This window comes from Seriola aureovittata, chromosome 15, assembly GCF_021018895.1.
Source record: "Seriola aureovittata isolate HTS-2021-v1 ecotype China chromosome 15, ASM2101889v1, whole genome shotgun sequence".
Lineage (NCBI taxonomy): Eukaryota > Metazoa > Chordata > Actinopteri > Carangiformes > Carangidae > Seriola > Seriola aureovittata.
Genome location: NC_079378.1, coordinates 8,546,897 through 8,572,881, shown reverse-complemented (window position 1 = coordinate 8,572,881; position 25,985 = coordinate 8,546,897). Strand labels below are relative to the sequence as shown.

General features: G+C 40.1%; 3 protein-coding genes and 1 non-coding gene across 4 annotated transcripts; 3 read left to right on the top strand and 1 right to left on the bottom strand.

Annotated features, from left to right (window-relative positions):
- Positions 1–4,033: 4,033 nt before the first annotated feature.
- LOC130182788 (homeobox protein prophet of Pit-1-like) lies at positions 4,034–5,482 on the top strand. Its single transcript, XM_056397937.1, has 3 exons — positions 4,034–4,151; positions 4,416–4,594; positions 4,688–5,482. The coding sequence occupies exons 1-3, from the start codon at positions 4,034–4,036 to the stop codon at positions 5,315–5,317; spliced, it is 927 nt and encodes a 308-aa protein (XP_056253912.1). The 3' UTR covers positions 5,318–5,482.
- Positions 5,483–5,584: 102 nt separating this feature from the next.
- trnat-agu (transfer RNA threonine (anticodon AGU)) lies at positions 5,585–5,658 on the top strand. The gene has a single exon. It is a non-coding gene; the product is annotated as a tRNA-Thr (tRNA).
- Positions 5,659–6,323: 665 nt separating this feature from the next.
- Positions 6,324–11,983, bottom strand: vtnb (vitronectin b). The gene is made up of 8 exons (XM_056396576.1): positions 11,788–11,983; positions 11,188–11,304; positions 10,825–11,052; positions 9,393–9,532; positions 8,469–8,625; positions 7,831–7,989; positions 6,861–7,196; positions 6,324–6,684 (listed from the first exon to the last, which is right to left on the bottom strand). Exons 1-8 carry the CDS (start codon positions 11,849–11,851, stop codon positions 6,548–6,550), a joined length of 1,338 nt encoding a protein of 445 aa, XP_056252551.1. The 5' UTR covers positions 11,852–11,983; the 3' UTR covers positions 6,324–6,547.
- A 4,588-nt stretch (positions 11,984–16,571) lies between these two features.
- slc13a2 (solute carrier family 13 member 2) lies at positions 16,572–25,947 on the top strand. The gene is made up of 12 exons (XM_056397123.1): positions 16,572–17,051; positions 19,253–19,381; positions 20,443–20,579; positions 21,223–21,458; positions 21,542–21,719; positions 21,807–21,929; positions 22,013–22,222; positions 22,436–22,536; positions 22,705–22,820; positions 23,081–23,242; positions 23,346–23,483; positions 24,076–25,947. The coding sequence occupies exons 1-12, from the start codon at positions 16,941–16,943 to the stop codon at positions 24,202–24,204; spliced, it is 1,770 nt and encodes a 589-aa protein (XP_056253098.1). The 5' UTR covers positions 16,572–16,940; the 3' UTR covers positions 24,205–25,947.
- Positions 25,948–25,985: the final 38 nt, after the last annotated feature.

Below are 25,985 nucleotides of genomic sequence, written 5' to 3'. Positions count from 1 at the left end.
TGAAAATCCCTCAGGAACATGTTTCAGTTAAATTAACAGTTTAATTAAAGAGATATGTAATAATATCAGATACAGTGGTTATACAATTCCCTGTTGTAGATGTACCACTCTTTAATCAAAGGCCAGTAGTCACACTTGAGCTTTAGATCTCAGCACCATGAGAGTGATATCCCGTCATCCATCCAGCCTCCTCCAAGTCCCGCAGAAGCAGCAGCGCTGAAGTCCAAAGTAAAACCTGAGTTCAGGCTATTTATTTATTTTACTTACGTAATGTCAAGTGCTGTACATAGCATTGACCATTTCCAAACACAACAACAGTGTTTATAGCCTAAGATAGTTTGAACCACACGTTCTGTGACGGGCATTTATAAAAAATACACACAGCTCAACAGGAAAACATGACAAAACTCAAACAGCACACTCTTGGGAAAGAGACGGATAAAAGACAAACACAGACACAGAGACAGATTTCTGTGAGCCGTACACATTTTATCAACCTTAGGGCTCATGAAAAGACGACTCCCTCCAGGCTTTAAAATACTGCATTCATAAAATGTTTTGTTTGAATAATATCAAACTTATTGTAAAATATTTATTCCAACCATCTCATCTTCACCACGGACCGTTTGTATTTAAATGCTTCAATTATATTGATTTGTCTTCAATGTCTTGAATTAGACGTCATTAAATTTGAATGTACACAATTTTTGTCACCCAGGTTCTTTAGCAAGAAATCTCTTCATTTAAAACAACAAACCAATTTGAACGAGAATCCTCTTCTTCATGGGTGATCTGCTCTGCACTCCTGCTTCTCTACATTCATCCAAAGTCAAGCTTAAGCTAACTAACCAGTCACACCGACCTGCTAGATCTCAGTGCTACATCTATATCTTTTCCTTCTGAGCCATAATAAATTTTTATTTTGTATCTATGGCGGCACTAAATCACGCCTCCTGTGTTCCCTTCTTTCCCTACAGAGTCGGATATGCTTTCATCCACAGCCAAACTTGAATCACACTCAGCTTCTATTTTTCAGATCCAAAAAGGCTTTTTACAGCACGGTACATGGGCCCATGCAGCACATGGATTAGGCCCAAAAATCTGTCAGGTTGACAGGAAATGTGGATGGAGTTTCCACATCAAACAGCGGGCTGAGGAATGGTGTTTGTGTATTGCGAGGGAAGGAGCGAGGATGTCGGTGAGGGAGAGGACGGCAGAGCGTCATTCACACCTGAGTGTCAATCCTGATTTCTTAGAGAGGAGTGTGGACACAGAAGACCAGCGTTTCTCTGTGTGCACACCTGGGTTTGTGAGGTATAAACTGAAGCATTCAGACACTGAGAGAAGAACAGTTTGTGTATTGTGTGTGTGTGTGTGTGTGTGTGTGTGTGTGTTTATATGGAGAGATCAGGAATACAGTTTGAGCTGCAGAGCAAGCCAGAGACTCAAAATGAGATGAGGGTGTTGCTGCATGAACAAGTGTGTCAGAAGAAAAGGAGAAATGTCTAAAACTGTTTTTTCTTTGTGATTTGACCTTTGACATTAAATCAAATTTATTAATATCAAAGTAGAATAAGTCAAAATCTCATTCAAATTATTCAAACTGTCCTTTAAAAACCTTCAGAAAACCAAACACTGGCTCTAATTAGTCAAAGAAATGCATTTTAACTCCTGGAAAAACACTGAAAATGACACATTTTTTCTCTCACACATAAAATAGATGAGAGACAAACTAAAGGAAAGACCAACCGTCTGTTAAAGCTTTGGGCCACAATAAATGCAACTCTATATGATTCTAAAGTCGTGAACTCAAATTTCATTTGAGTTTTTCCTTTAATTTACCTTTACCCTACTGCAGTCAGCTGTGTCTACCTTGTGGTGCTTGTACAAATTATGAAGAAGAATTATATTCATATAACATTAGGTTGCAAGGTCTATGATGAGTCTAAGATCTATCTTCTGAACAAAACATGTCAGTAATCTTTAGCAAAAGATATAATATACATATGGTATAATATATGATGATAATAATTTGTTTTCATATTGCAGAGAAATTGTTTTCTAGAAGACTTCACTGAGCCTAATTTATTTATTTGATATTTACTGTGAAAGTAGCACAGGAGAAATTTTATTCAAATTTGATACTAAAATGTAGATTTTAATGGACTTATAATATAATAATAACAATATTCAGCCTATAATAGAAGGTTTATGAAACCACCCATAAGTGCAAGGCTATTAAAAAACTTATCACAAAACAACTGAATTAATATTGGACTGAAGATTTCTAAGCAAATAAAATACTGCATCATAATGTGTTTATGAAATTATATTTATCAAACGGTCTAATGCTGCCACCTTGTGACTAGTTTTCATCGCAACAAATACTGTAGAAATGTGACGTATACAAATTGAGAACAAACTAGGCCTGCTACAATAAATACTAAATGCATTAAAAATAAATTATTACTTTAACTTTTAACTTTAAAAAAGCAAAATGCTACACAGTCAGGCAGGAAAGGAGCCGCCTAAACCGTAAACAGTGTGTGTGTGTGTGTGTGTGTGTGTGTGTGGGGGGGGGGGGGGGGGGGGGGTGGGGTGGGGGTCATTGCTCTAGGTCAGGGGTCACACAGGTCACGGGGTCACTCCAGAAGCATGTGACCCAGTTTCGAGAGATCATCTGTTTTTGGTTTCGACATATTGTTGCCTTAATGTGAGTCATGTGACGGTCAGCAGCAGTTTGAGTTATGATCCGGATGGCCCATCGATCCTGGGAGTAGGAGTCAATGAGGAATACTTCACTGCTAATCTGATCCGATTATCAAGGCTAATGTCCCATCTTCACTGAGCTCATGAGCACCTTGGCTCCAAAATATTTCCTTAGCCTACATCACGTGCTCCCCATACGTCCCTGGGAATGTCTATTGATATTGTAGCTTATTTGGTATTTCATAACAGTTATTTAAAATATCACTCAAAAAGCAAAATATAGACTCCACTTGGACATAATTTAATCTGACACATTTAAATGCATGTGTTAGTTTTTTTGTTTTGTTTTCTGAGCCCGGCTCATGTTTGGGAATTTAAATACGGTTTGTAATGGCCCATAACACTGTGTGTCTGGCACCACAGCTCGGGAACTGGCCGTGCATTGGACTGTGCGTTATCCGGTGTTTTGATGTCTCGATCGCTGGAAGCGCAACCGACCAGGAAGCAGAACAAGTAGCCCGATTTGTCACCTCGACACATTACAGCTGACTGAGGCCTCACACTTCGGCAGCTTCTTCAATACACTTCGACTATACACGCAGTGTTGTGTTTTTTCCTGATGCTCACCAGGAGGCAGGAGAGGATGTTTCACAGACTGATGTGTCCGAAAAGTGTGATTATTGCTTTACCTGCCGTGTTATTCACCTTGTGTCAGTCCAAATGTGTTTTTTTTTTTTTTACCTTTTTAGTATTATGGCTGAAAACAGATTAAATTAATGAAGAAAAAATGAAATTATTATTCACCTAAATCTCATGCGTCTTCTTATCAACTGCACATCCAGTAGGTCTGAGTTTAGACTTAAACTATACATTGAAAAGAAGTAATGGTGTCATTTTTTAAAAATTCTTCTTCTTCTTTTCCCTTCATGTGACTTTGGAAATGATTTTAGGAAACAAATCACCTCAGATGCAGAGATTTACTGGAAGATCTCGCACTCCTGCAGGTTACGACATGCTCCGTCTGTAGGTTAAATGGGGACAATAATAGGTGTTCGGGGATCAAACAGACACCTATTACCCGGACAGCCATTAATAGGTAAATAACACATCAAAGGCACGCGCTTGTAAGGCTTGACAATAACCACTGAGATGTGCAAAAGGGTGGGTGCAGGGGGGCGGTTTGAGTCTGTCCAGCAAAGTATAAAAACCTCTAGAGCCTTGGATGTTCACCAGTGCCAAGGAGACGCATCTCGGACACACCTGAGGAAACATACGATCTTTTTCTTCGTGCTTGAACTCTATATTTCAAAAAATGGCATTCGGGATGGATTTTACAGGCAGTCATGTTTCTGAGATGAACTCTTTTTACTCCGGACATTATTGGCCCGGTACAAGCCTGGATATGAACAACAACGACGATTACGCACAGGACACCAGCAGAGGTGAGAGACTGAATGGGCTACTACATTTTTAAAACTGTTTCAGGAGATAACAACTTTTATTTTAGTTGATTAAAAAAAATGCGAATTCCACAATTTAGTTATAACGTTTTCATCATTTAGTCCAGTCCATCACCCTTGTGTGTTAAGAAATTCTATATTCACCAATCTCCAAATTGAGTTCATTTCTGTACCTTAATTGATTCTAATTCATAGATCATAAAAACTAACATACCCCAACTTTAACATGTTGTCCTCTCTCCGTAGTGCATCATGATGCTGCCCACAGGACGCGCTTGGACACCCAGCGTCGCCGGAAGCGCACGACTTTCAGCAAGGCGCAAGTGAGCGAGCTGGAGAGGGCCTTCACTGTCACACAGTACCCGGATATTAAAATGAAGGAGTCTCTCGCCTCTGTGACCGGGCTGCCGGAGTCTAAAATTCAGGTAAGACATGTGCATCACAGACTTCTCATGCATCGTTTTGGATAACGCCTCATGCAGTGCGTAAAAATAACTTCTATTCTTTCCTTTCAACAGGTGTGGTTTCAAAACCGACGCGCTCGCTATTTCAAAAGCAAGAAACCAACCAAAGCGGTCCCCAAACCCCAATACCTTCATTCCCAATTCACCTACACTCCGGCTCCCAGTCCACCCCTCCCCCAGCTCTGTCCTGCCCTCTCTCCTACCCCGAGCCTGCCGTCCCCACCAGGCTACCCTGCTCCGAGTTTACCTCAGTCCACCAGGCTCTCGACCATCCTGGCGAGTCAGGGCATGTCCTTACCCGGACCTACATCCCCTGTCATCGGCGACCAAGCTTCATCCTGCTCCGAGCATGGACCGGGTGTCCCAGGAGTTTATCAACACCATCACTACCAAACCCCAGACTTCACTGATTACTGTGTGTTTCCAGACAGTGGGCTCGGTGAATGGGATTTGACAGAGGACTTTGAGACTTTCCTTAAAGGTGCACAGGGATCCCAGCCTGTGGGGAGCCGCTGCGCTGCAGTCGGACACCCTGGATCCAAGGAGAGCGTGCAGAGTCAGCTGGACCACCAGGGCTTCTCCAGCTCTGACGACCTGTCCGACCTGTGCCTCCAGGATCTGGGCGACTTCAATATGTCAGATTTAGAAATATCTGCGGCAATGATTGATTATCTTCTGGGCTGACTGATAAAAGAAGATATTTGGAGTTGAATGTTTAAGACCACATTGTAAATAGACTTAGTTAGAACAGAGTATTTATGGTGGGACTGCCTTGAACAGAGGACTCTCTCATTCTCATGTGAATAAGAATGTATAGAATTATTTAGATATTGTTATTGACATATTGTAGATTATTACATGAACACTACAAAGACAAATTAAATTTTTATTCAATATCCTGTTGCGATGTGGTTACATTTATAAAGTCTATTGCTGCTGATGTCGTCACGTGGCGCCGTGGCTTAGTTGGTTAAAGCGCCTGTCTAGTAAACAGGAGATCCTGGGTTCGAATCCCAGCGGTGCCTTTTCTGTCTTTCTTTAGTTTCTGTGCATTTTCAATGAACCGTGTGAACAGCATAATTACCGGACAACGTAGACACGTTTGAGTAAACTGTAACAACTCTTATTAATTACTTTGGGCCACTGTTGGTACTGCGGCAACATAAACTCGGACACACTGGAACCCGGAAGCGATCTCAACAACGATTTTCATATCTCTAAATCGATATTAACATGTTACACCAAGTGTTTGGATAACAATAAAACAGTATGCGGTTAAGGCAGTAATCAGTAGTGAAGGAAATATTCAGATCCTTTACTAAGGAAAAGTAAACGTAGCGACACTGTGGAAAAAACTCCACTACAAGTAAAATCCCCCAAATACTTCGGACTAAAACAAACACACAAAACTAACTGCCACAAAAGTAAGAAAAAAAAGTGTATGAGTGGTGTTGTGTGCATTATGCATGTATAAAATTCTTCAATTTAATTAATTTATTAACGTGTTTCTCTTGCAGTCTTTTGTCCAGCAGATGGTGCACGTCTTTCAAGAGAACTACTGTCATATCAGCACAGCACCATGCATATAGGCTGTGTGTGTGTGTGTGTGTGTGTGGTGTGTGTGTGTGTGTGTGTGTGTGTGTGTGAGAGAGAGAGAACAATTTGGACAAGAAGAATATTAAACTACTCATATAATTGAAATCTCAAGTTTATTAAGTTATGCAGAATCCTACCCACCTTAATACTGAGGGGACATTAGAGGGGTATTTACTGTGAACAACATGCTTTAACAAGAACATTATCAGGAGTGATTATAAGTTCATTTTGTAATTACTTTAACACTGGTCACAAAAACATAAAACACAGAGTGGGTTTCTCTTTCTTTCCTCTGAACCACAGACTCAGTCAGCTGGCCTATCTCTTCTCTGCCCTCGATGCATCAGCTGTCTCCTCATGCTTGCAGCCCAGCCAGTATTTTGCAATGGAGCGTGGGTATGGAGGTTTGACAGAGTCCACACGTTTTGTCTGCAGATTCGCTCTGTAGTATTTATCTGTCATCATAAAAAAAAGAAAAGAAACATACAAACCAAAAACTGTTAAAAGGTACAAGCTGAAAGAGAAACTTTTTCATTCTTGTAATTGTTTTTTTTACTAGAATTTTGCTTCAGTTTTCTGTTCTGTTGAAACAGCCTGAGTTAGGGATAAAAATGACGCCATGTTTTCATACCTCTCTTGAAAAAATACACATTTTGAACAGGAGTGCTCTTGTACTCATGTGTGGTGCTCTCATCAATGATGTCGCTGTAGTCGCTGTAGTCGCTGTAGTCAAACCAGTCATCATAACCCCACAAATCACTAAACAGCACATGGCGATTGTGCCGTCCACGCTGTCTATTCCTCCTACTGGGCCTCCTCTTCCGACTGCTCCTCCTCCTCGCTGGCGGAAGAGATGGCGTGGGCTTGGGACTGACGTAGACTCGTCCCACAATGGCAGCATCTACAGGGGGCCGGAGACCCTGCCAGTCCCTACTGATGAAACGAGGGCCTGTGTGGTGACTGCTGACTGAAGGAGGAGGAGGGAGGAAAAGATATTAGACTCATTAACAGCGAAATAGAGCTATTCATACAGATAGAAAATAAGACACGAGAGATGATCAGAGATACACAAAGACTTGTGTATTTACATTTGCTCTAAGTATCTAGAATAAACAGCTTTTTACATCCTTTACAGTTTGCATTTCATCCTAATTATTCTACAGAGACTGCTGGTTGTTTTTTTATAGAATAAAAAAGTTACTGTTCACTCAACCCTGATTACAGCCATAAACCTGGTCTCCTGTGAAAGGTAAAAGTTTTGCAATCAAAAAGTCAGAATGAGTATAAGAGATGCTGAACCAAAGTTACAGAGACACAAACATGACTATTTTGAGCATAAAAAGGGGAATATACTGTGTGAAAAACACAAATCTGAACAAATTCTGTGTCAACATTTGTTGCAGTGATACAGGGACCCTAAAGTACACAGAATCAGGAGAGTAAGAGCTTTCAAACAATGTATAATTTGTTTGTGTGAAGAGTGCCTGCTACAGACTAAAACAGAAGCAGCTCTACCAAAGTTAAAGAGTAAAACAGTCACTACAAAATGAACATTAAATAAATAAAAACAAGTAAAACACACAAACACATCTGAGGCTTACCGGCGCTTCCGAAGAGCTCTGTGAAAACATCCTCCCATGTCTGATCGCAGAAGAGATCCGTGTATTGCGTGAACAGCACAGACGGGGAGGATCTACTCATGCGGACACACTCCTCATGGGAAGGCTGGTGCTTGAACTCATACTGATAATACTTGTCCCCTGAAGAAAGAAACAAGCGCACAGGGTTTGATTCACTGAAGGCATGTCGACGTACCGTAGAACAAACACATGCATTAATTCCATTTAGCTGATTCAGTTTTAAGGTCCTGACATTTTTAATGTTAATGTAGTAAAGTCAAACAAAACATACAAATATTTGTTTCTTGTTGTGCAGAAGAAGTTTCAAGTAGCATTTTAGTAAATCAGGCCTAGAGGGGCCAGTTTACTTTAGAGTGCTGGAGTAAATGTACTGACTTCCCACCACTGGAAGTTTTCAACCAGTGGGTCAGGACCCTAAAGAGGTCACAAAATAAATCAGCTCAGTTTACTGTACAATGAAAAAAGTTACCATTGGTTAAACTGCTTAGAGCTCATATGCATGTGCAAATTAGTTGCTTAGTTTTAAAGTGTCATGAGACAAAAGGATTAGAAACCACTGCTGAGTTCTGAAAAAATGTCATTCATCCCTTCATAATTACCTTTGAAAAAGTAGGCTCTCTCTTTGCCACGGTGGTTTGGTGCTGGCACGGCAAACGCAGCATCAATATCATCTGGTGCGCCGTCAAAGCCGACTGAAATGTCCCGCGGATAGTTCTCGTCCAAGACATCGCCCTCAAACCTCCAGTACTGGTTCCCCTGAGACGGAATAAATACAAAGCCCACAGCAGTGAGGTTTGACGCTACCACTGTAATGCTGACGGCATAGTAAATGTCTATTATTATCAGGCACAAGAACTTCTTGCTTAGTTTTAGGGAAAGATCATAGTTTGAGTTCAAATAAGCACTCTGTTAAGATTAGAAGACCTTAGTTGTCATGGTTACAATATATGCTTAAGGCTATAGAACAATTGTGGTTAAAATAAAAAGTATCGACTGAACACGACATGTTGGGGCATTTGCTAAAATGACTGATACTATCTGGCATGGACACTAGATGTCACTTAACACTAAAACATAACTGTGGGTTGTAATGAAGCTGCCGGCACCAGTGACCTATGGGTTTGTTTTTTTAGGGGAGGACAGTGTCCCTAAGCATCGGCGCAGAGATGAACTATTTTTATCCAAACTAAAGCAGGAGTGGACTAAACATGTGCACTTTTCAGAGAGATCCTAATATAGTTTTAGATGCAATAAACAGTACGTCAAACTATTTATTCAGCCACTATTAAAAGCCTTTAATACCAACAATGTAAAATTTTAAAGCCAGAAGATGAAATTAAACTTTTAATTACAGGCTTTTTGAGGGACCTCCCCATGTTGGGGCCTCAGGTACTTTGTTCCACTATTTAATGTATAAACCATTCAACTAACAACTTGTACCCCACTCCTTTTATAAATGTGGAGAGTAGTCAGAATACACCGCCCACAGCTTGTTCCCAGACTCTACAGATAGAGGTTTCTACCTTAAAGATGTAGCTTTTTCCCTGGCAGTTGATGCGCGTGAACGCGGCGTCGATGGGCCCTGTGATTCCCCACACATCCTGGATGAGTTTGGGGTAACCAGGAAGTATGGACTTGTCATCCAACTCAAAAAAATAGTCACCTACAGGAGGAAAGGCAGGCCTTGGATCAGTGATAAGAAACTTAATTCAATTTATTAACCAGGAAAATTCACAGAGTATCAACACTGAGAACAATGAAGATGTAACAAATAAAATGTGCGGCCTACATAGTCCACAGTTTGCATTTAATGTCTCCAAATCAGTTTGTTCCCATTTACTTTCCCGAACTGTCCTAGATGCAGAATCAAAAAGTGGCAGTGTGAAGAATTGGGTATAATTTTTGGAAATCTATTCAGCTTTTCACCAAATATGGAGGTTAATGTTAAGCCACATCTGATCTTTTCATTATGATTAATTATTTTGCAAAGAAATGTATTCTGTTGCCACGATAAGACAATGCTTCTCCAATATTTAAATTATTCCTCCATTGATTATCACACTACCTTTTTTTTTTTGTTGAAAGAACTTTGTATGGGATGAATCTGCTGCTGGACCGTTCAGAAACATAGCAATAAGACTTTTGATTTGTGTGCAGCTGCTGTGATCTTGTTATATGTGAAGGACGCGGTAGGACTTACTGATTATAAAGTGAAGGACTGGAGAAAAAGAAAGTTTGTTCACTTGTAATAAGCAGCTGAGTGCAGGAAGGACAATGTGACGATGTGGGTGAGCCATGACATACAGAACTGTGCAAAAGTTTGAGACTTTAGATGTTTAGATTCCCTTCCATCACGCAGCACCATCAGGGAGGTGTCACTATCTTTAGCGACAAGAAAAAGAGTCCAGCAGCAGACGGTCTGGCCCCCACAGACCCCTGATCTCAACATCATGGAGTCAGTCTGGGATTACATGAGGAGACAGAAGACACTGAGACAGACTAAATCCACAGAGTTCTCCAAGATGCTTGGAACAACACTACCTGACAAGCACCTTTAAAAACTGTGAACTGATAATTGGAGCCGTTTTAAAATTTGGTCACACCAAATATTATAAAACCTTCTATTTACTGCACCTTGTATGAAATAGTTTGATTTTTAGAAACTATTCATGGCATTATCTTTGAAAGCATCCTCATGTTACTTTAAGTGTCTAAAACTTTTGCACAGAAATATATGTTTTTAAAATCAGCAACTTTATTTCAAAGATCACTTGATCTTCTTTGGATCTTGATCTAATGAAAACCTTTTCAAACACTACTGGATAAACTCAGGTCCATGATGACCATCTGAAAGCTTGGCCATTTCTTAGTTTTGTGGATAATTGAGAAATATTCACTGCAACCAACAACAGAAAAAGGGCAGGAAACATACTGTCCTTTTAGATCCAGGTTTACCTCTGAATGCATAGATCGAACCGTTCTTCAGCTGCAGAAAAGCATCAAAAGGTCGACCACTGCATGACGCTCCGTCAGGGTCTACAGGTGGTGTGGACTCATGTGTGGTGCTGGGTGGGAGGGAGACAGTTGGTGCAACTGTGTTAAAAGTTGATGCAACAGTTGTAGCAACAGTCGTCACTTGTTGTGTTACATCCTCTCCTCCCTCGAAGGTATCACCACGAGCAACTGATGCAGAGGAGAAGAAAGTTTTATCACATGAAGATGTTTCAGTAGAAATTGAAATATTCAAAAGCCATGAACTTTAAAATTAAAATACAAATAGTTTATATTCAGTGAAAAGGTAATATTCTACTACTGTACTTTTTTTGGGGCAGATGGTGTCGTAGTCTACACAGCAGCTTCCATAGTACGCACACATGGAGTCACACTGGCATTTTCTCTGTGGGTTGAAGGAGCCACAGCGACCCACACAGGACTCTGTGGAAACAGCTTCAACATGAAATGTCCAGCTTTGATACAGTGCAGACTTAGTCAGACTTTACTGAGGTCAGCTCCAAGAACTCACTATACCTCTAAATACAAAAATCTTTTTTTGTGCATACATGTGTGTTTCTTTCTGATGCTCCAGCACACATTAAATTAAGTGCATTAAAAACACTACAAATCCTACAGAGATGTTGTTTTTCATCAGGGATAAAAACAAAATACAACACCACATTGTTTTCGTATGGTCAAATATACTGTATTGTAAATGCAGGAGAAAATGTATTAATTACTTATGATGTTTATTACTTTAAAAGGTAATGTATTTTACAATATTTATAAGTACAATATGTTACTGATTTAATAATACACATTCGAGCCTCTTGAGGAAAAACTGTTTTACTTTTCATATTTACTGACTCTATGTTCATATAGAGCACAAAAGATAAGTTAGGAAAGATAAACTGTAAGACTTACGCTCTGCAGCAAAGGCAGTGTCCAGCAGCAGGACGAGGCCCAGCAGAGCCACTGCTGGCTTCATGTCGACTCACAGAAATTATTCCCCTTTTAAACGACAAACTGAAAATGTGGAGTTTAAATTCAGAGGAGAACTGTGCACTTTTCTCTGTTTGCACCAGTGTGTCAGATGAATCTGAACCCCTACTGGGGTGCAGTATTGTGTACAGATGATGATCAATAGATACTTTTCAGGAGCTGTTAACCCCGGGGCGTCTGGCCTCCTGATTGGTCAAAACTTGGCTGTGATAATCATTAAACTGTGATGACTGATCTCTGTCCTGTCTGTCCCAAAAACATCACCCTGACATGAACATGAGCACTTTAAGGCACAGAATATGTTATCTGGCAAATTTAAGACCCAGTATCAGCTTATTGGTTGTTTAATTTTGTAAAACTAACAAGACAGGAAGTGGAGAATAAATCTGAGCAGCAGAATGCTTCTTAATTAGGAAAAAGGATGAAGTTCAAATTACAAACCAGATAAGAAACAGCAACATTGTGCTGTGGTCTTGTAAAGTCGATATACTGTCTATTGTATATGTGACTTCTGGTTGAGTGATATGAAGAGTGAGGGAACGGTTATCTGAGCTCAAACATTGTGTAACTAGGTCAGTACTTTTCCTTTATTGATCTTTGGTGCAAAAAAACAACCCTGCAGCAAACATAATGGCTTCTTCCAAATGCAGCCCTGATAACTAGAGTGACATTGTGACTGTCTGACAGAAGCTGATGATCAGAGTCAGCACCCTGAGGCTGAAACCAGCACATCACCACCAGGCGGAAAGCTTGAGCCTAAACACAGACTGAAGTAATTTCATTTCCTCATCACTCACCCATCTGACCTCCAGGAATCTGTTAAACATTGAAAGATTTTTTTTTTTTTTTTAAACAAAATGTCAAAGAGTGGTGGTATTTTAGCTTTCCTCTAAAGCATGTGTGGCCTTGTAGTACCAGTACATAAACCAGTCCGCTCCATGAAGGAAGTCAGTGGTGTTTAACATGTATTTTTCTTTGTGGAATTGCAGTGAAAACTGTCCATAAAGCTGATGAGCACAGATTATAAACTCAGGTGGACTTTGGTTCTCGGTGACGCTCGTATCAGCTGGTCTAATACATGGATTGCTGCCATATCTCTAATGGCTGTCAATTAATACACCATAAAACTTTACAGTATCACTCGAAAAAGATAGAAATGTCTGATGAATGTTGCATAATCCACAAAACTGTGGTCGTTATATAATTACTCTGATTATTATTATTACTTATTATTTAACTATAATGACAGAAAAATGCACTTAAAGTATCAAAAATAATCTTAAGCCTTAAAATGTAAGTAGCATTTTACTTTTTATTTTACTTTTTTTAAAATCAGTTTTTGTTGAAAAATGACGTTAACAGTTCTGACAATAGTTGCCAGTTGATTTTCTACTCATTTATAGATGAATCAACTAATCCTTTCAGCTCTACCTGTATTAAGTATTGTATTATATTAATAATTAATAGTTAATAATTAATAATTAAATATTGGTTTAATCTATGACATAGTGTCACACCAGTTCCTTCGTTCTTCATGAAAGTCGCTAAAAGGAGTAGAGAGCTGTGAGTGTGTTTCATATTCAAGGGTTTATGATCTACGTGAAGTATAAAATAAAAGTTTGGTCCCCAGTTAATTAAAATCATGATAGTTTAAGGCTGTAATCACTGCTTTCCATAAGGAGTATCAGCTCCTTATCTCATAATTTCGAGCTGCGTATCAACGTTAGGGTTACAGGAAGTGAGTAAAACCTATTTGGGTGGGGAATGTAAAGTGGGGGCAACAGTTTCCACAACGTTAAGTAATCCAGTCAACTAAAATAATATCACTTTTATCACACTAAGTAGCTAACTTTAGCTTAATCTGAAGTGTTTTGCTCTCCTGACAGTAAAGTTTTCACACATTTCACTTTTATTTGGGCAGTTTAATTTTTTAACTTCCGGTTCGCGCTCTCAACGGCTCGTTGTTTTGGTGACCAAACAAACAAGCAGAACAAACAAACAAGCAGAACAAACAAACAACAAAACGCACCTGAGGCAGTTGCAGAAGAGGTTGAGCAGGAAGGGTCGGGGAAGAAACAGAGCAGCGGATAGCTACACCGTCTACACACAGAAAGCCCGCCATTTCTTCTTTAGCAAACAGAGCAAATATGATGGCCGCAGTTGTAGATTTCCAAGCCCGCGTCGTCGTCCATCTTGAAAACCTACTACACCTTTCTGCACCTACAGCAGAGATGAAGGTAAAATAACCACCTGCCCCCTGATTGCTTTGTGATTGGATTGTTACTGTCCAATAAGATTCATGTGTAAAAAATAAAATAAAATAAATAAAATTGGGTCAAAATTAAGCGGCAACATCTGAGGCTGAAAAATTAAGGCAACACGGAAGTACCAAAAACTGCACTTCTCCGACTGACCGCTTGAGGCAGGCTCCAACAGTGATTCAATCCCCATAGACTGCCATGTTAAAATGTTCAACTTTACAGCAGAAATAAACATGGTACAACAAACGGTTTTGGGCTCTAGAGCTCATGACAACTGTGTTTATATAACTCACCTGTTTGCATTTTATTAAGGCTTAAAGTTGGAGAATTGAGGACGTGCCGCTTTGAGTGACAGCCGGGTGTTCGGTGGACACAGATGTACACAGATGTACACAGATGTTGACAAAAGCACTTCTTCTTTCACAATGTCTTTGTGTTACTGCGTCACAAATGCCATTTGTTCAGATTGTTGTTGATGTTCAGAAAACTGTGAGTCTCTGTGCTCAAAGTTCCCAAGGTGTGACAATAAAGTTATAAGTAGAATTTTGACCCTATTTTTACACTTGAATCTGATTGGATAATCCACACATAAAGCAGAGTCCAATCAGAGGGCAGGTGGTTCTGTTACCTTCAACCCTGCTGTAGATCCTGAAGGGTGTGGTAGATTTTCAAGATGGATGACGGTGCAGGCTTATAAACCATGTTAAATATGCATAGGTTTTATTGGCATATGCTTTTTTATGTCAAATATTAATCCAGTCATTGAACCAGTCAGCTGCCCTTCTGATGAGGAGCCTGGCTCTCAGCGCACAGTGATCATCAAACCTTTGAGCTTTACATTATAGACGGGACGCTGTAACACAGCCCGTCATAAAACCTGCACAGTGTGCAGATCAGTCTTGTTCTTTAATCTGAGTGATAAAAATATTCAGACAGTGTTAAGGTGTTTGGTTTTACCCTTTCATAAAATACTTAAAGCATTCCAACTCTCTTATGGTGGTGGTTAGGCTTAAATATTGTGTGACCTAAATATTATATTTATGAAATTATGACATTAATATTTATCTGATTTAATAATAATTTCTCCACATTTAACTTGATTATTTTCAGTTGGCCAGATGTAATCCCTTCAGAAGATGTTAGATCTTAATCCGAAAGATCTCTGAAACACTGAATACTTTTGAAAGGCTTGTACTTTTTACACAGGATGTGGAAAAACCGTTTTGAGAGAAAAGACAGTTTATTTTCTAACCACAGTGCTGTCATCATACACCGACTTTAAATCAGTCATAAACAAAGCACTAACAACCCTAACCCACTGGAACTACGCCGACTGTGGTAAAGATGTGGTTACAGTCACTATCTGTCGCTTTGGTACTCAGTTTGCTGTTTTGTATTTTTTTGTTGTTTTCGTTTCTTTTTTTCTCTCTTTTATGGCTTTGTTGTCGTCATGCTCAGACTGTGTAATCGTCAACACTTAATACAAAAAGATTGAAAACTAACCAAGCAGCAGTCTTTAATTACACTTGTTGTATTATGATTAAATACATATTACCAGAACGTGCATCTGATACTCAACACATTTTGTCAGAGCTGGCAAAACATGCTTTCTTGTGATAGGACATGAGCACTTGTTGATATGGCCGACAGTGTGTTTTATGACTCGACTGAAGATATCTCTTATCTCACATATGAAGTAAATTGAAGTTTATATATGTATGAAACAACAGAGACTTCTGTTGTGATTGTAGGTGACTTCCGTGTGTTGCATAAGATCATAAAATATTACATGTGATGTGTTTATTGAGAACAGATCAATAATAGACATTCACTGTTCACTCATGTTGCTTTTTATTGGTGATACGTGAATTATAGTCAGAACAACTCGCCCTGTTGGAATCCATATTGTTTTTAAGTGAAAGTTTTAGGAAGCTGATATTTGAATCGTGAGTTATTTCTGGAAAAAGAAATGATAAAAATGTTGATGCTCAGTATCTCATAAAGTCAGTAGAGATTTGTCCAAGATGCTTAACTTAACTGAGCAGAGGCAGCATAGTTGTGTTTTCATGTTGTAAGTTACCCTCTGTAATTAATGCACATAGAAATAAAAAGCACAAGATATATTTTTGTTTAATTATTTAATTGACAAACTTTTGTAACTTTGCACAAAACCCATTTGACTTTTGGATACCGGACTAGCTTGTTAGCAAACGTGGTAAAACATGTAAATGAGAGAGTTGCGGAGTTAGTTTCAACATAACCCATCATCAACAGACACAAGATAACTACAGAGTAATTCAAAGTCGGCCGGTGTCCAGGTTCCCATCTTCTCATCTTCCGTCTGTGGGCCACCTGTACTTTTCAGCTCAGCGGGCACATGCACCACCCCTGGTGACCTTTGACTGCACCTGCCAGAGCTGCACTCCTCCAGATTATGACCCTGCCTATTGTTTTTCTATCTCTCTTCATCTGCAAATCCCTCCCGCTCTCTGTACCTTCGCTGTTGCCTCTCTGTCATGGATTGTGATCTCTTTGGGGTTGAGTTAATGTTTGATATGCTACCAGAGATATAAAGCCCCGCCACCTCAGTGGTTCTCTGTGGTGCACATCTCTGCTTTTCATCACCAGTACTTACTGTTCCTGTGCTCACCTGACTTTAGTGTGTAGCTTCATTTTCTCCTGTCCGCTCCTCCGTCTCGGCTTCACTCTAATCATCTGCTGTTTGTCTCGATCAGCTGTCTGCTCTCAGTAACCAGGGAGACGTCTGGATAGTTTGGGTGTTTTTTTGCCTCTGAGTTGCTTGTCAGTTTTGCCATGAAAATCATTCGTAGTTCGCTGAGGTGGCTGTGGTACCACAGAAACTACATCATCATCTTCGTCACTCCACTGGTCCTCCTTCCCCTGCCAATCATAAGCCCTACATCGGTGAGTGTGTGTGTGTGTTTGTGCCAGTGGAGGTAACTGGCTGTTTTAATCTGTTTTTCTTGACTGAAACATCACCATTGTTTGCAGAAGATGTTTATTCTCACACTCATGTCAGAGAGATTCACCAGGGAAGCGATTTCACTCATTTATTATGCTTGTTCAGTGTATTAACACCTGGTGAGCAAGGCCAGGTAAACCTTACAGGTGTCCCTGGGTCAAATATGTGTTTTGTGTGTGTGTTGTTTTTCGTAGTTGTCTATGAGAGTAAACTCAACACCATTTTTACTGCAATTTGAATATGTAAATATGTTTTTTTCTTCACAACACATCAATTTTACACTGAACAATTAACCAGTCAATAAAGGAAATAACAGTCACATGTATTGATAATGAGAACAATTGTTGGTTACAGTTCTTTGATGGAATAGTACGACCTTGGCCCAGGTTTCTGTTTCACAGACAGAAGAAAATGACAGGAATTTGATCAACAACAACAAATGGCTTCAATATAAACCAAACACTAATGCTGCAAATGGACATTTGGATTCTTTAGCATTCATTCATTAGCATATTGATTTACTGTATTCAAAAAGGCTCAGTTACTTTATGATTGAGAGGCAAAGGTACGATAACGGTACACAGTGTACAGTTGATCTTAGACCGCATTTGAACCCTTGACAAGACACATGAAAATGGCTGCCTCCTAGATTTCAAATGGTCCCTTCAGCCACTCCCACAATGCAATGCATGCTAAGTAATTTTCAACAACAGTTATAACAACATGAGATGCATGTTTTCATTAAATAGGCATTTTGAGTCACGTTCACTCTTTTTCTTTCAGTTTTTTTTTTTTTAAATGAATGGTTGATTACCTTCAAAAATGTATTTGAAGCTGTCTCCCTGGTTCCTGTCTTTATGCTAAGTTGAGATAACAATTTACAGGCTCCAGATTCATATTTATTCTTATTCAGCTTCTTCTCTAATATTAGGTCCTTCGTATCAACTGCTCTGGAATTGATTACAAAATTTTACTGCTCACCTTTAAGGCCTTAAATGGCCTCGCTCCTAAATACCTTTCTGACTTACTGACCTGGTATGTGCCCTCTTGACCACTGAGACCTTGCTGGTGACTCCCAGCTCACAGCTTGTGACAAAGGGTGACTGGGATTTTGCTATTAAAGCATTTACTATATGAAACTCTTCACACACAAATCCCTTCTTATCATGTTTCCTTTTGTGAAAGCATTCAGAAATGTTTGACACAGGTTTTTGTTTATACTGATTATTTCTATTTATTTGATGTTATTCACTTATCGTTTTCATTTCTTGTTATTTTGCTTGTAAAGCAATTTGTTAAGAAAATGCTATATAAATAGAGTTTATCATAATAATTATTATTTAGAGTACACACATGAGAGTGGTATCAATCTTCTCTAATGACTTTCAGCAAGAAAGTGAAGAAAATATTAGTAAATCATTTTTGAAAATACTAATAATTCTAAAAAAAACAAAAAAAGAGTGATGTGACACAATTTAATGAAAATATGAAGCATTTGATGTTCTTAAAACTGTACAGATAGTATATTATAGTAGTAAAGTAATGCTACTAAGTGCAAAAGTGCTCATAAATAATACTGTTGCAGTGTGCATGTAATAAGTAATTTCATACGGTTTATATGACTTTGTCAGAATAATTCACACATTGTACACACTTTGTTTTCCCTCTATCTTTGTCTTAATGTTCTAAAAGTGTAAGTGCCATATGAAGCAGACATTGTCGCTCAGTGCATGACCTGCCGAGTTGAACGAGGTCTCATGTGCGTGGCAGTGGAAAGTTTTGTGTCGGGTAGTTTAAACAGTCTTTAAGAAAAAGGATTTTACAGAGAACCCATAAAGAGTTATCTCCCGAGACAAGAGTACGACAAACTGTTTGTTTTATGATCAAGGGTTACTGCTATCTGCATGTGTAAAGTCTTACTGCCTTTTAAAGAGACGTCGAAGATAAGACGAAGGACGCGACAGCTGAAATTCTGTGTGTCTTTGTCTGTGCCAAATCAGATGAAGCACATGTGTCAAGTGTCTTTTTATGACTTCAGATGTAAAATGACAAAATGCTGCACTGATGTTAGAGTATTGGAACACTTCTACTTCACTGCCACTTCTGACTGTGTGTGTGTGTGTGTGTGTCTGTGTGTTTACAGCAAGCGAAATGTGGTTATGCCATCATCCTCATGGCTCTGTACTGGTGTACGGAGTGCATGCCTCTGGCTGTGACGGCTCTACTGCCAGTCGTCCTGTTTCCTATGATGGGCATCATGACGGCCGGAGCGGTAAAGACCTTATTTATACTCCTGTGCTTCATTATGAGCCAGTTTATATGTACCTGTGCCTTATTTATCCCTGCAGGTGAATACAGCTGCTTGTGACCCCTGACTTTGTCCTTCTCTGATTGGTCAGAAAGGCGAGGCTTGCTCAAAAGCTTTAAAAGGGCGTATCCCTGCACTGCTGCCACGGTGTTCAAAGAGTCTGGGTCACAGCAGCCCTTTGCTTTAAGTAAATGTACCAATACACCAGTGTAGAAATACATTACTGCTGCAAGTAAAGAAGCATTATCAGCAAAATACATGGTACAAGATATAAGTGCTCGTTCACAAGCAATATAGTAATATAGTATTGTTCTTTATTATTTGATTGTTAAAATGTATGCATCAATGTGTAAGCAGCATTTTATTGTTTTTAGTGCTGGAGGTGGAGCTGGCTTTAATTACTTTATATACAATTACATAGCTTAGTCAGGTGTTTTCAAGGGTACAGAGATGAGATGACCATGAGATGTGAGATGATTAATGAGGTAGTAAAGAGTAAAAATAAACACATGCAATGCTGGATAATTTGATCTCTTCAGTTATTTAAATGAAACCATTTCTTTGGTGGACGTGCTAACACGTTACAGACATCAGACATAATATGTTTATTAGGGATCGTTGGAGGAATAGAAGTTCAAAGTAGCATAAAATGTAAATCCTCAAATGAAGTCCAGGTACATCAGTCTAAACTTCACCTTCTGTTCTTTGTGACAAAACATCTACCGCCTCACTATAACTTCATATTTGTCTTTGCTTGGTCCCTTCAACCGTCAGCAAGAGCACAACTAAAGGGCACAACTAAATTTACTTTATCTTAACTGATGAAACGCTGCATACTGAAAGTGATGATGTGACAGTAATTTTCAGGGCGTTCTGTAGCTTCTGATCTGCTGATCCCAGTGTTTGACTTTTATTGCTCATAAAACAAATGGGATGATACATTACCTCTGCATTAGACGGCGTGTTCACAGGTTACTTTTACTTGATTCTTCTGCTGAGGTTTGTGTCTGTGCGATCTGTTTCAGGTCAGCATTGAATATCTGAAAGACTCCAACATGCTGTTCATGGGCGGCCTGCTGGTCGCCATCGCAGTGGAGCAGTGGAACCTCCACAAGCGCATCGCTCTCCGAGTTTTGCTGCTGGTTGGTGTTCGTCCGTCCTTGTAAGAAAGCCCTGTGATACAGCTCACCAGTGTACACTACAGCACACAGCAAAGCCATGACTAAAGGATCAGCACTGCCTACACAGATCTTAATTGTTCATGTGTTTAAGATCATTTTACACATTGCATTTATTTACAGTGACAACACATGTCAAAGATGTTCAACTGATCACACAGATCCTCCTCATCTTTCAGGATGATAATGTTCTCTGATTTTACACTGTTGAGTGATTTCTGCACAACAACCAGAGGCATCAACATCTTAACAAGTTATGTAATATGATTTGTATGGTGGCCCTGAGAGCATATATGAAAATATACAAAACAAAAGCAAATGCAGGAAACGCACGTGCAGCATTTGGAGAAAAAAAAAAAAAAAAACACTGCAAAGTGAAAAAACACATTTAATTAGAGGAACATGCTGCAGAAAGAGAAAACTACAGAAGAGCTACAGAAGTGGATGCTAATAAAATATCATCTTATTAAGACGTTACTTTGACTGACAATGTGAAAAATCACATGTATGTAAGCAAATAACCACACGTTAAATTTGGAAATAGTGCTCATCTCAATCATTTTCGACACATCTCTACTCATGGTCACCATCTTCATGCTCCCTCCCTCCCCTTCACCTCTCTCACAGGTTAATGATGGGCTTCATGATCGTCTCGTCCTTCCTCTCCATGTGGATCAGCAACACGGCCACCACAGCCATGATGCTGCCCATTGCCCAAGCCGTGCTGCAGCAGCTCAAAGACACCGAGTCGCAGGCGGATGAACGAGATTTCCAGGCCGCAGGCGCAGACAACCATTCGTTTGAGCTGGAGCTCAGAGAAACTAAGGGGGAGATGGCCAACGCGAAACAGCCCAACACTGAGCGTAAGTAAAACATATCTGAGGCCATGGAAGGTTTCTAGTGAGTAACCCTTACAATAATCGTGACTTGATGTGTCGTGCTCCAGATGAACCTGAGATGAGTCAAGCTGCACTGCGGGAGTCCAGGAGAAGAGAAATAGATGAGAAGTACGAGCTCCTGACCAAAGGGATGAGTCTGAGCGTGTGTTACTCCGCCAGCATCGGGGGCACGGCCACGCTCACTGGCACGACCCCTAACCTCATCCTGAAGGGTCAAATCGACGAGTAAGGCCTGAGTTAATATCAGTCAACAAGCACAGACAGATGTTATTCCAGATAAGTAACCTCCTCTCATCTCCATCTTTTGTGAAGGCTCTTCCCTAACAACGGTGACGTGATCAACTTTGCCAGCTGGTTCGGCTTTGCTTTTCCCAACATGGTGCTCATGCTGGTGTTCTCCTGGCTCTGGCTTCAGTTTCTCTTCCTGGGCTTCAAGTAAGGCAACCAGTGTGGCACAGTCAGCCGCCTCCCTGGACAGCTAGGACGTTTACTGACCAGAGGTCTTTTTTACTCCTCAGCCTGAAGAAGTCATTCGGCTGTGGCATGAAGAGCGACAGGGATAAGGAGGCGTGCGCGGTGATGAGGGAGGAGTACAATAAGCTGGGGCCCATGAAGTTTGCTGAGGGGGCGGTGCTCAGCATCTTCGTCCTGCTGGTGGTCCTGTGGTTCACCAGGGAGCCGGGCTTCATAGACGGCTGGGCCACTGTGCTCTTCAACAAGGAGAAGGCGTGAGTCTCTCACTTTCTCTTTCCTTTTTTTTTTTGTTGTTGTTGTTGTTGACATGACTATGGAGGATAAACCTGTACTAAATGCTCCTGCTAACAAGTGTTTGTGCAGCAAAAGCCTAATATTGCTTGTTCCCTTTGTCTTGTGACAAAGAGCAGGAAACACAGCGGCAACATGTTCAAACAACAATATGTCTCTTATCTTCTGTACATCAGCTTTGTGTCCGATGGAACCGTCGCTATCTTAGTCTCCATGCTCTTCTTCGCCATCCCCTCCCAGCTGCCCAGGTTTGGTGGCTATGGTTACAATGACGAAGGTGAAATCACATTTACAGGAAAACATCCCTGATAATATTGTGCTGTGATATTTGTGTGACCTAAATTGCAGTTCATTAGAGAGCTGGGTGATAATTACCGAGCGGATATGACACTGCTCTTTCAAAGTAATTACTGTTTCATGTTCAAACTTCATCTGGGTCTCACAGGTAAGGCGGTGAAGGCTCCCTCCACTCTGCTGAACTGGCAGGTGGTGCACGAGCGGATGCCCTGGAACATCATCCTGCTGCTGGGAGGAGGCTTCGCTCTGGCTGCTGGCAGTGAGGTAAAAAACCCAAGAGCACCGTGTTTCTTCCTTTTAAGACTTCATGATCCCTTTTATATTGTGCTGGAAGGATTTGTGGACTTATCAATGAGTGTGTTTTGTTTCAGTATAAATTGAATACCTGAATTGAATAATATTGTTGAGCTATTTCACTGTACTCTACTCTCTCGGATCGACCAACATGTATCCCTAGTGCCATGCGGCTAGCACGACAAATAACATAATAGTACAATGGTCTTTCCTTGTTTATTTGTTTCCAGGAGTCAGGTCTGTCCAAGTGGTTGGGAGAGAGCCTTGCTCCTCTGGAGAAGATCCCCCCCTACGCCATCTCGCTGCTGCTCTCCCTGCTGGTGGCGACATTCACCGAGTGCTCCAGCAACACGGCCACCACCACGCTGTTCCTGCCCATACTGGCCTCAATGGTAAACTGAGTACAAATACTGTCCACATGCACACACGGCTGTGCACGTGATTCTTCTCTCATTGATTACACCGTGCTGTGCTGGCATGTTTTTGTTTCTTTAGGCCACAGCTATCAAGATACACCCACTGTATGTGATGCTGCCCTGCACCATTGCTGCCTCTCTGGCCTTCATGCTGCCTGTGGCTACACCGCCCAACGCCATCGCCTTCTCCTTCGGAAAGCTCAGAGTCATCGACATGGTGAGATTCACACACATATGCCGTCCGTTAAACACCATCTGTGTCACAAGTATCACTCACATGATCAAGGTTTAGAGATGGCTGCTCCCATGACTCTTTGATTTAATTCAAAGGATAATAATAGTCAGGAGGTTGTGTCTGTTGAGGTAGGAGGGAGCTAAGTGTCCTTTACATAGACTGCAGTGTGTAGTAATAATCCCTTACGATATAAATCACTTAATTAACATGACCTGGACCCACTGAAGCAGCACACAATACATGGATTAACCGCTTGACACCTGAGAGGATGAGCTTCTTAGAAACTGTAGCTTGCAGTTGTAACAGTGTTTGCTACAGGTCTGAAAGAAACGTCACAAAAAAAGGATCGAACAGCCTCCAAAACAAACAAACAAACAGACAAAACAACAGTTCTGCCGACAACAGGCAGAGAAAATATGTAGGACTTTTGTGAATAAAATTAGACTTTTTAAATAACTTCTAAGGCCTTTATTTCAGGAAACTAATTTCATTGCTCTTTAAGACTTTTCAAGACCTGCACATACCGTAGTTTGTTTTTTAACTCATACTGATCAGAATGTGTCTGTTCTTCCAGGTGAAAGCCGGCTTCATGCTGAACCTCATTGGGATTTTGACCATTAATTTAGGCATCAATACCTGGGGATACGCCATGTTTGACATGGGCACCATGCCTCATTGGGTCAACGTTACAAGTAAACCCTGAGTGAGGAAGGACAGAGAGAGAGATGATGGAGAGAGAATGACACAGAATTGGTTTTCTCTATCTTTTGAAGAAGCTAAACTGTTCTAACTTAAAATAGTGCATTATTGTAGGATCCCTTTGCTCATTAAAAGAAGCCGATGAGGAAAAATGTTTTCAGGGCCTTTAAAGGAGAGAAGAGCTGTAGCAGGAGCTCTGATCGTTTTAGAAGTAAAGGAGGAAAAGAAAGGTTAGCCACAGTCAACGTGGTGAGGAAAACAAAGTTTAAAGATGAACCTGATCCAAAATAAAACACCATTTAGTCTCAGTTGCACTGTACAAATCCCAACACTCTGAATCAGTCATTGTGATTACTGTTTTACTGTAAAAACAAGAACCAAACAAACAAGCAGCACTGAGATAAAGTTGAATCAGTTTAGTAGCTTCTTTATCAAACCCACTCTGCCGTCAGCGTCCGGTACTTCCTCGTTTCATTCCAGTGACCGAACAGAAGAGAAATGATGCGCGTTCTTTTTTTCTTGCTTTAAAAAAAGACTGAGGTCATTTCCTTGTACTCATTTCCCTGAATGTGATGTCATCTCATTAATCTATTTATCATTTACCAATAATGCGGCTCACAGTTTGTTTGAGTGATTGTTTAAAACAATGTGATTATTCCGAGTGATGATGTGTTTACAGACACCATGTAAATGAGATGAATTCATTGAATTAATTGTATCAGTTAATTTAACTTATTACTGTGGTCCTTTTGTTGGACCTTGAGTCTTTAGTTTGTTTGTTTTTTGTTGCATATTTTGTTTTTTTTATCACTGTTTTCATCCCACTGTTGTACACGTGTAAATTGTCAAAGCCAGAGTGTCAAAGTGCCTTTAGGGGATTATTTGTTAACCTAGAAGGGATTTTTTTTCATCTTAAACTGGCAATATTCTCCTTGAATGAATAAATGTAAATTAAAGGAATAGTTCAGAATTTTATTTATTTTCTTGTCAAGTGTTAGATCAGAAGATTGATACCACTCTAACAGCACAGCATATTCATTTATCTCAGAATAAAGCCTGGAAACAGCTAGTTTCCAAAGGTAATAAAATCTGTCCAACAGCACCTCTAAAGTTTACTGATTAACATGCTGTATCTTGTTTGTTTAATACAAAAACTATTACATGCCAGTTTATTTCTTGGCCGGGCTCAATGACTTTCTGGAAACTACTCCCCTTGAAGCACAACTTGTCATTTCGTCACTTAAGTTTCTGTAGGGATTAAATAAACAAGATGTTAATGTTTTTTTTTGGGGGGGGGTTGTTTTTTCTGTTTTTCTCATCTAACTCTTGGCAAGAAAATAATGTATAGCAATTCCAAAGATGTCAAACTCTTCCTTTAACAAACCCACTCCAGTAATTATTGGGACGTGTACACAAATTTGAGGTGACGCTGAAAAATGCCGTTAAGCATTGAGGAAGGTGAAACACAGAAAGCGCACAAATCAATAGCAGGAAGGTGTTACCAATACAGCGTACAGTGAGCACAGATGTAAAGGTTGGCTCAAGGATAATAACACTGAGATAAGAAGCTGCCAATAAGATACAATCTGAGTGGAGGTCAATTTCTATCACGTTTATTACGGCTAAATGTAATAAACTGCAGAAACAGAGACAGAACGTCCCGGCAGAGTAATGTGTGTTTTTTCACATTTTATATGTACCAGAGCTGTTTCTACTCTGAGAATAAAGCATCATCGTGTGAACAATATCTCTTCCATTTACTTGACACCCACAATATTAACAATC

Coding starts and splice junctions, on each gene's coding strand:
- LOC130182788 (XM_056397937.1), top strand. CDS start 4,034: ATGGATTTTACAGGCAGTCATGTTTCTGAGATGAACTCTTTTTACTCC. Junction 4,152..4,415: donor CGCACAGGACACCAGCAGAG/GTGAGAGACTGA, acceptor CTCTCTCCGTAG/TGCATCATGATGCTGCCCAC. Junction 4,595..4,687: donor TGCCGGAGTCTAAAATTCAG/GTAAGACATGTG, acceptor TCCTTTCAACAG/GTGTGGTTTCAAAACCGACG.
- vtnb (XM_056396576.1), bottom strand. CDS start 11,851: ATGAAGCCAGCAGTGGCTCTGCTGGGCCTCGTCCTGCTGCTGGACACT. Junction 11,053..11,187: donor CACCATCTGCCCCAAAAAAA/GTACAGTAGTAG, acceptor CCTCTGCATCAG/TTGCTCGTGGTGATACCTTC. Junction 7,197..7,830: donor AGAGCTCTTCGGAAGCGCCG/GTAAGCCTCAGA, acceptor CTCCTCCTTCAG/TCAGCAGTCACCACACAGGC.
- slc13a2 (XM_056397123.1), top strand. CDS start 16,941: ATGAAAATCATTCGTAGTTCGCTGAGGTGGCTGTGGTACCACAGAAAC. Junction 21,720..21,806: donor CTGAAGGGTCAAATCGACGA/GTAAGGCCTGAG, acceptor TCTTTTGTGAAG/GCTCTTCCCTAACAACGGTG. Junction 23,243..23,345: donor TGCCCATACTGGCCTCAATG/GTAAACTGAGTA, acceptor TTGTTTCTTTAG/GCCACAGCTATCAAGATACA.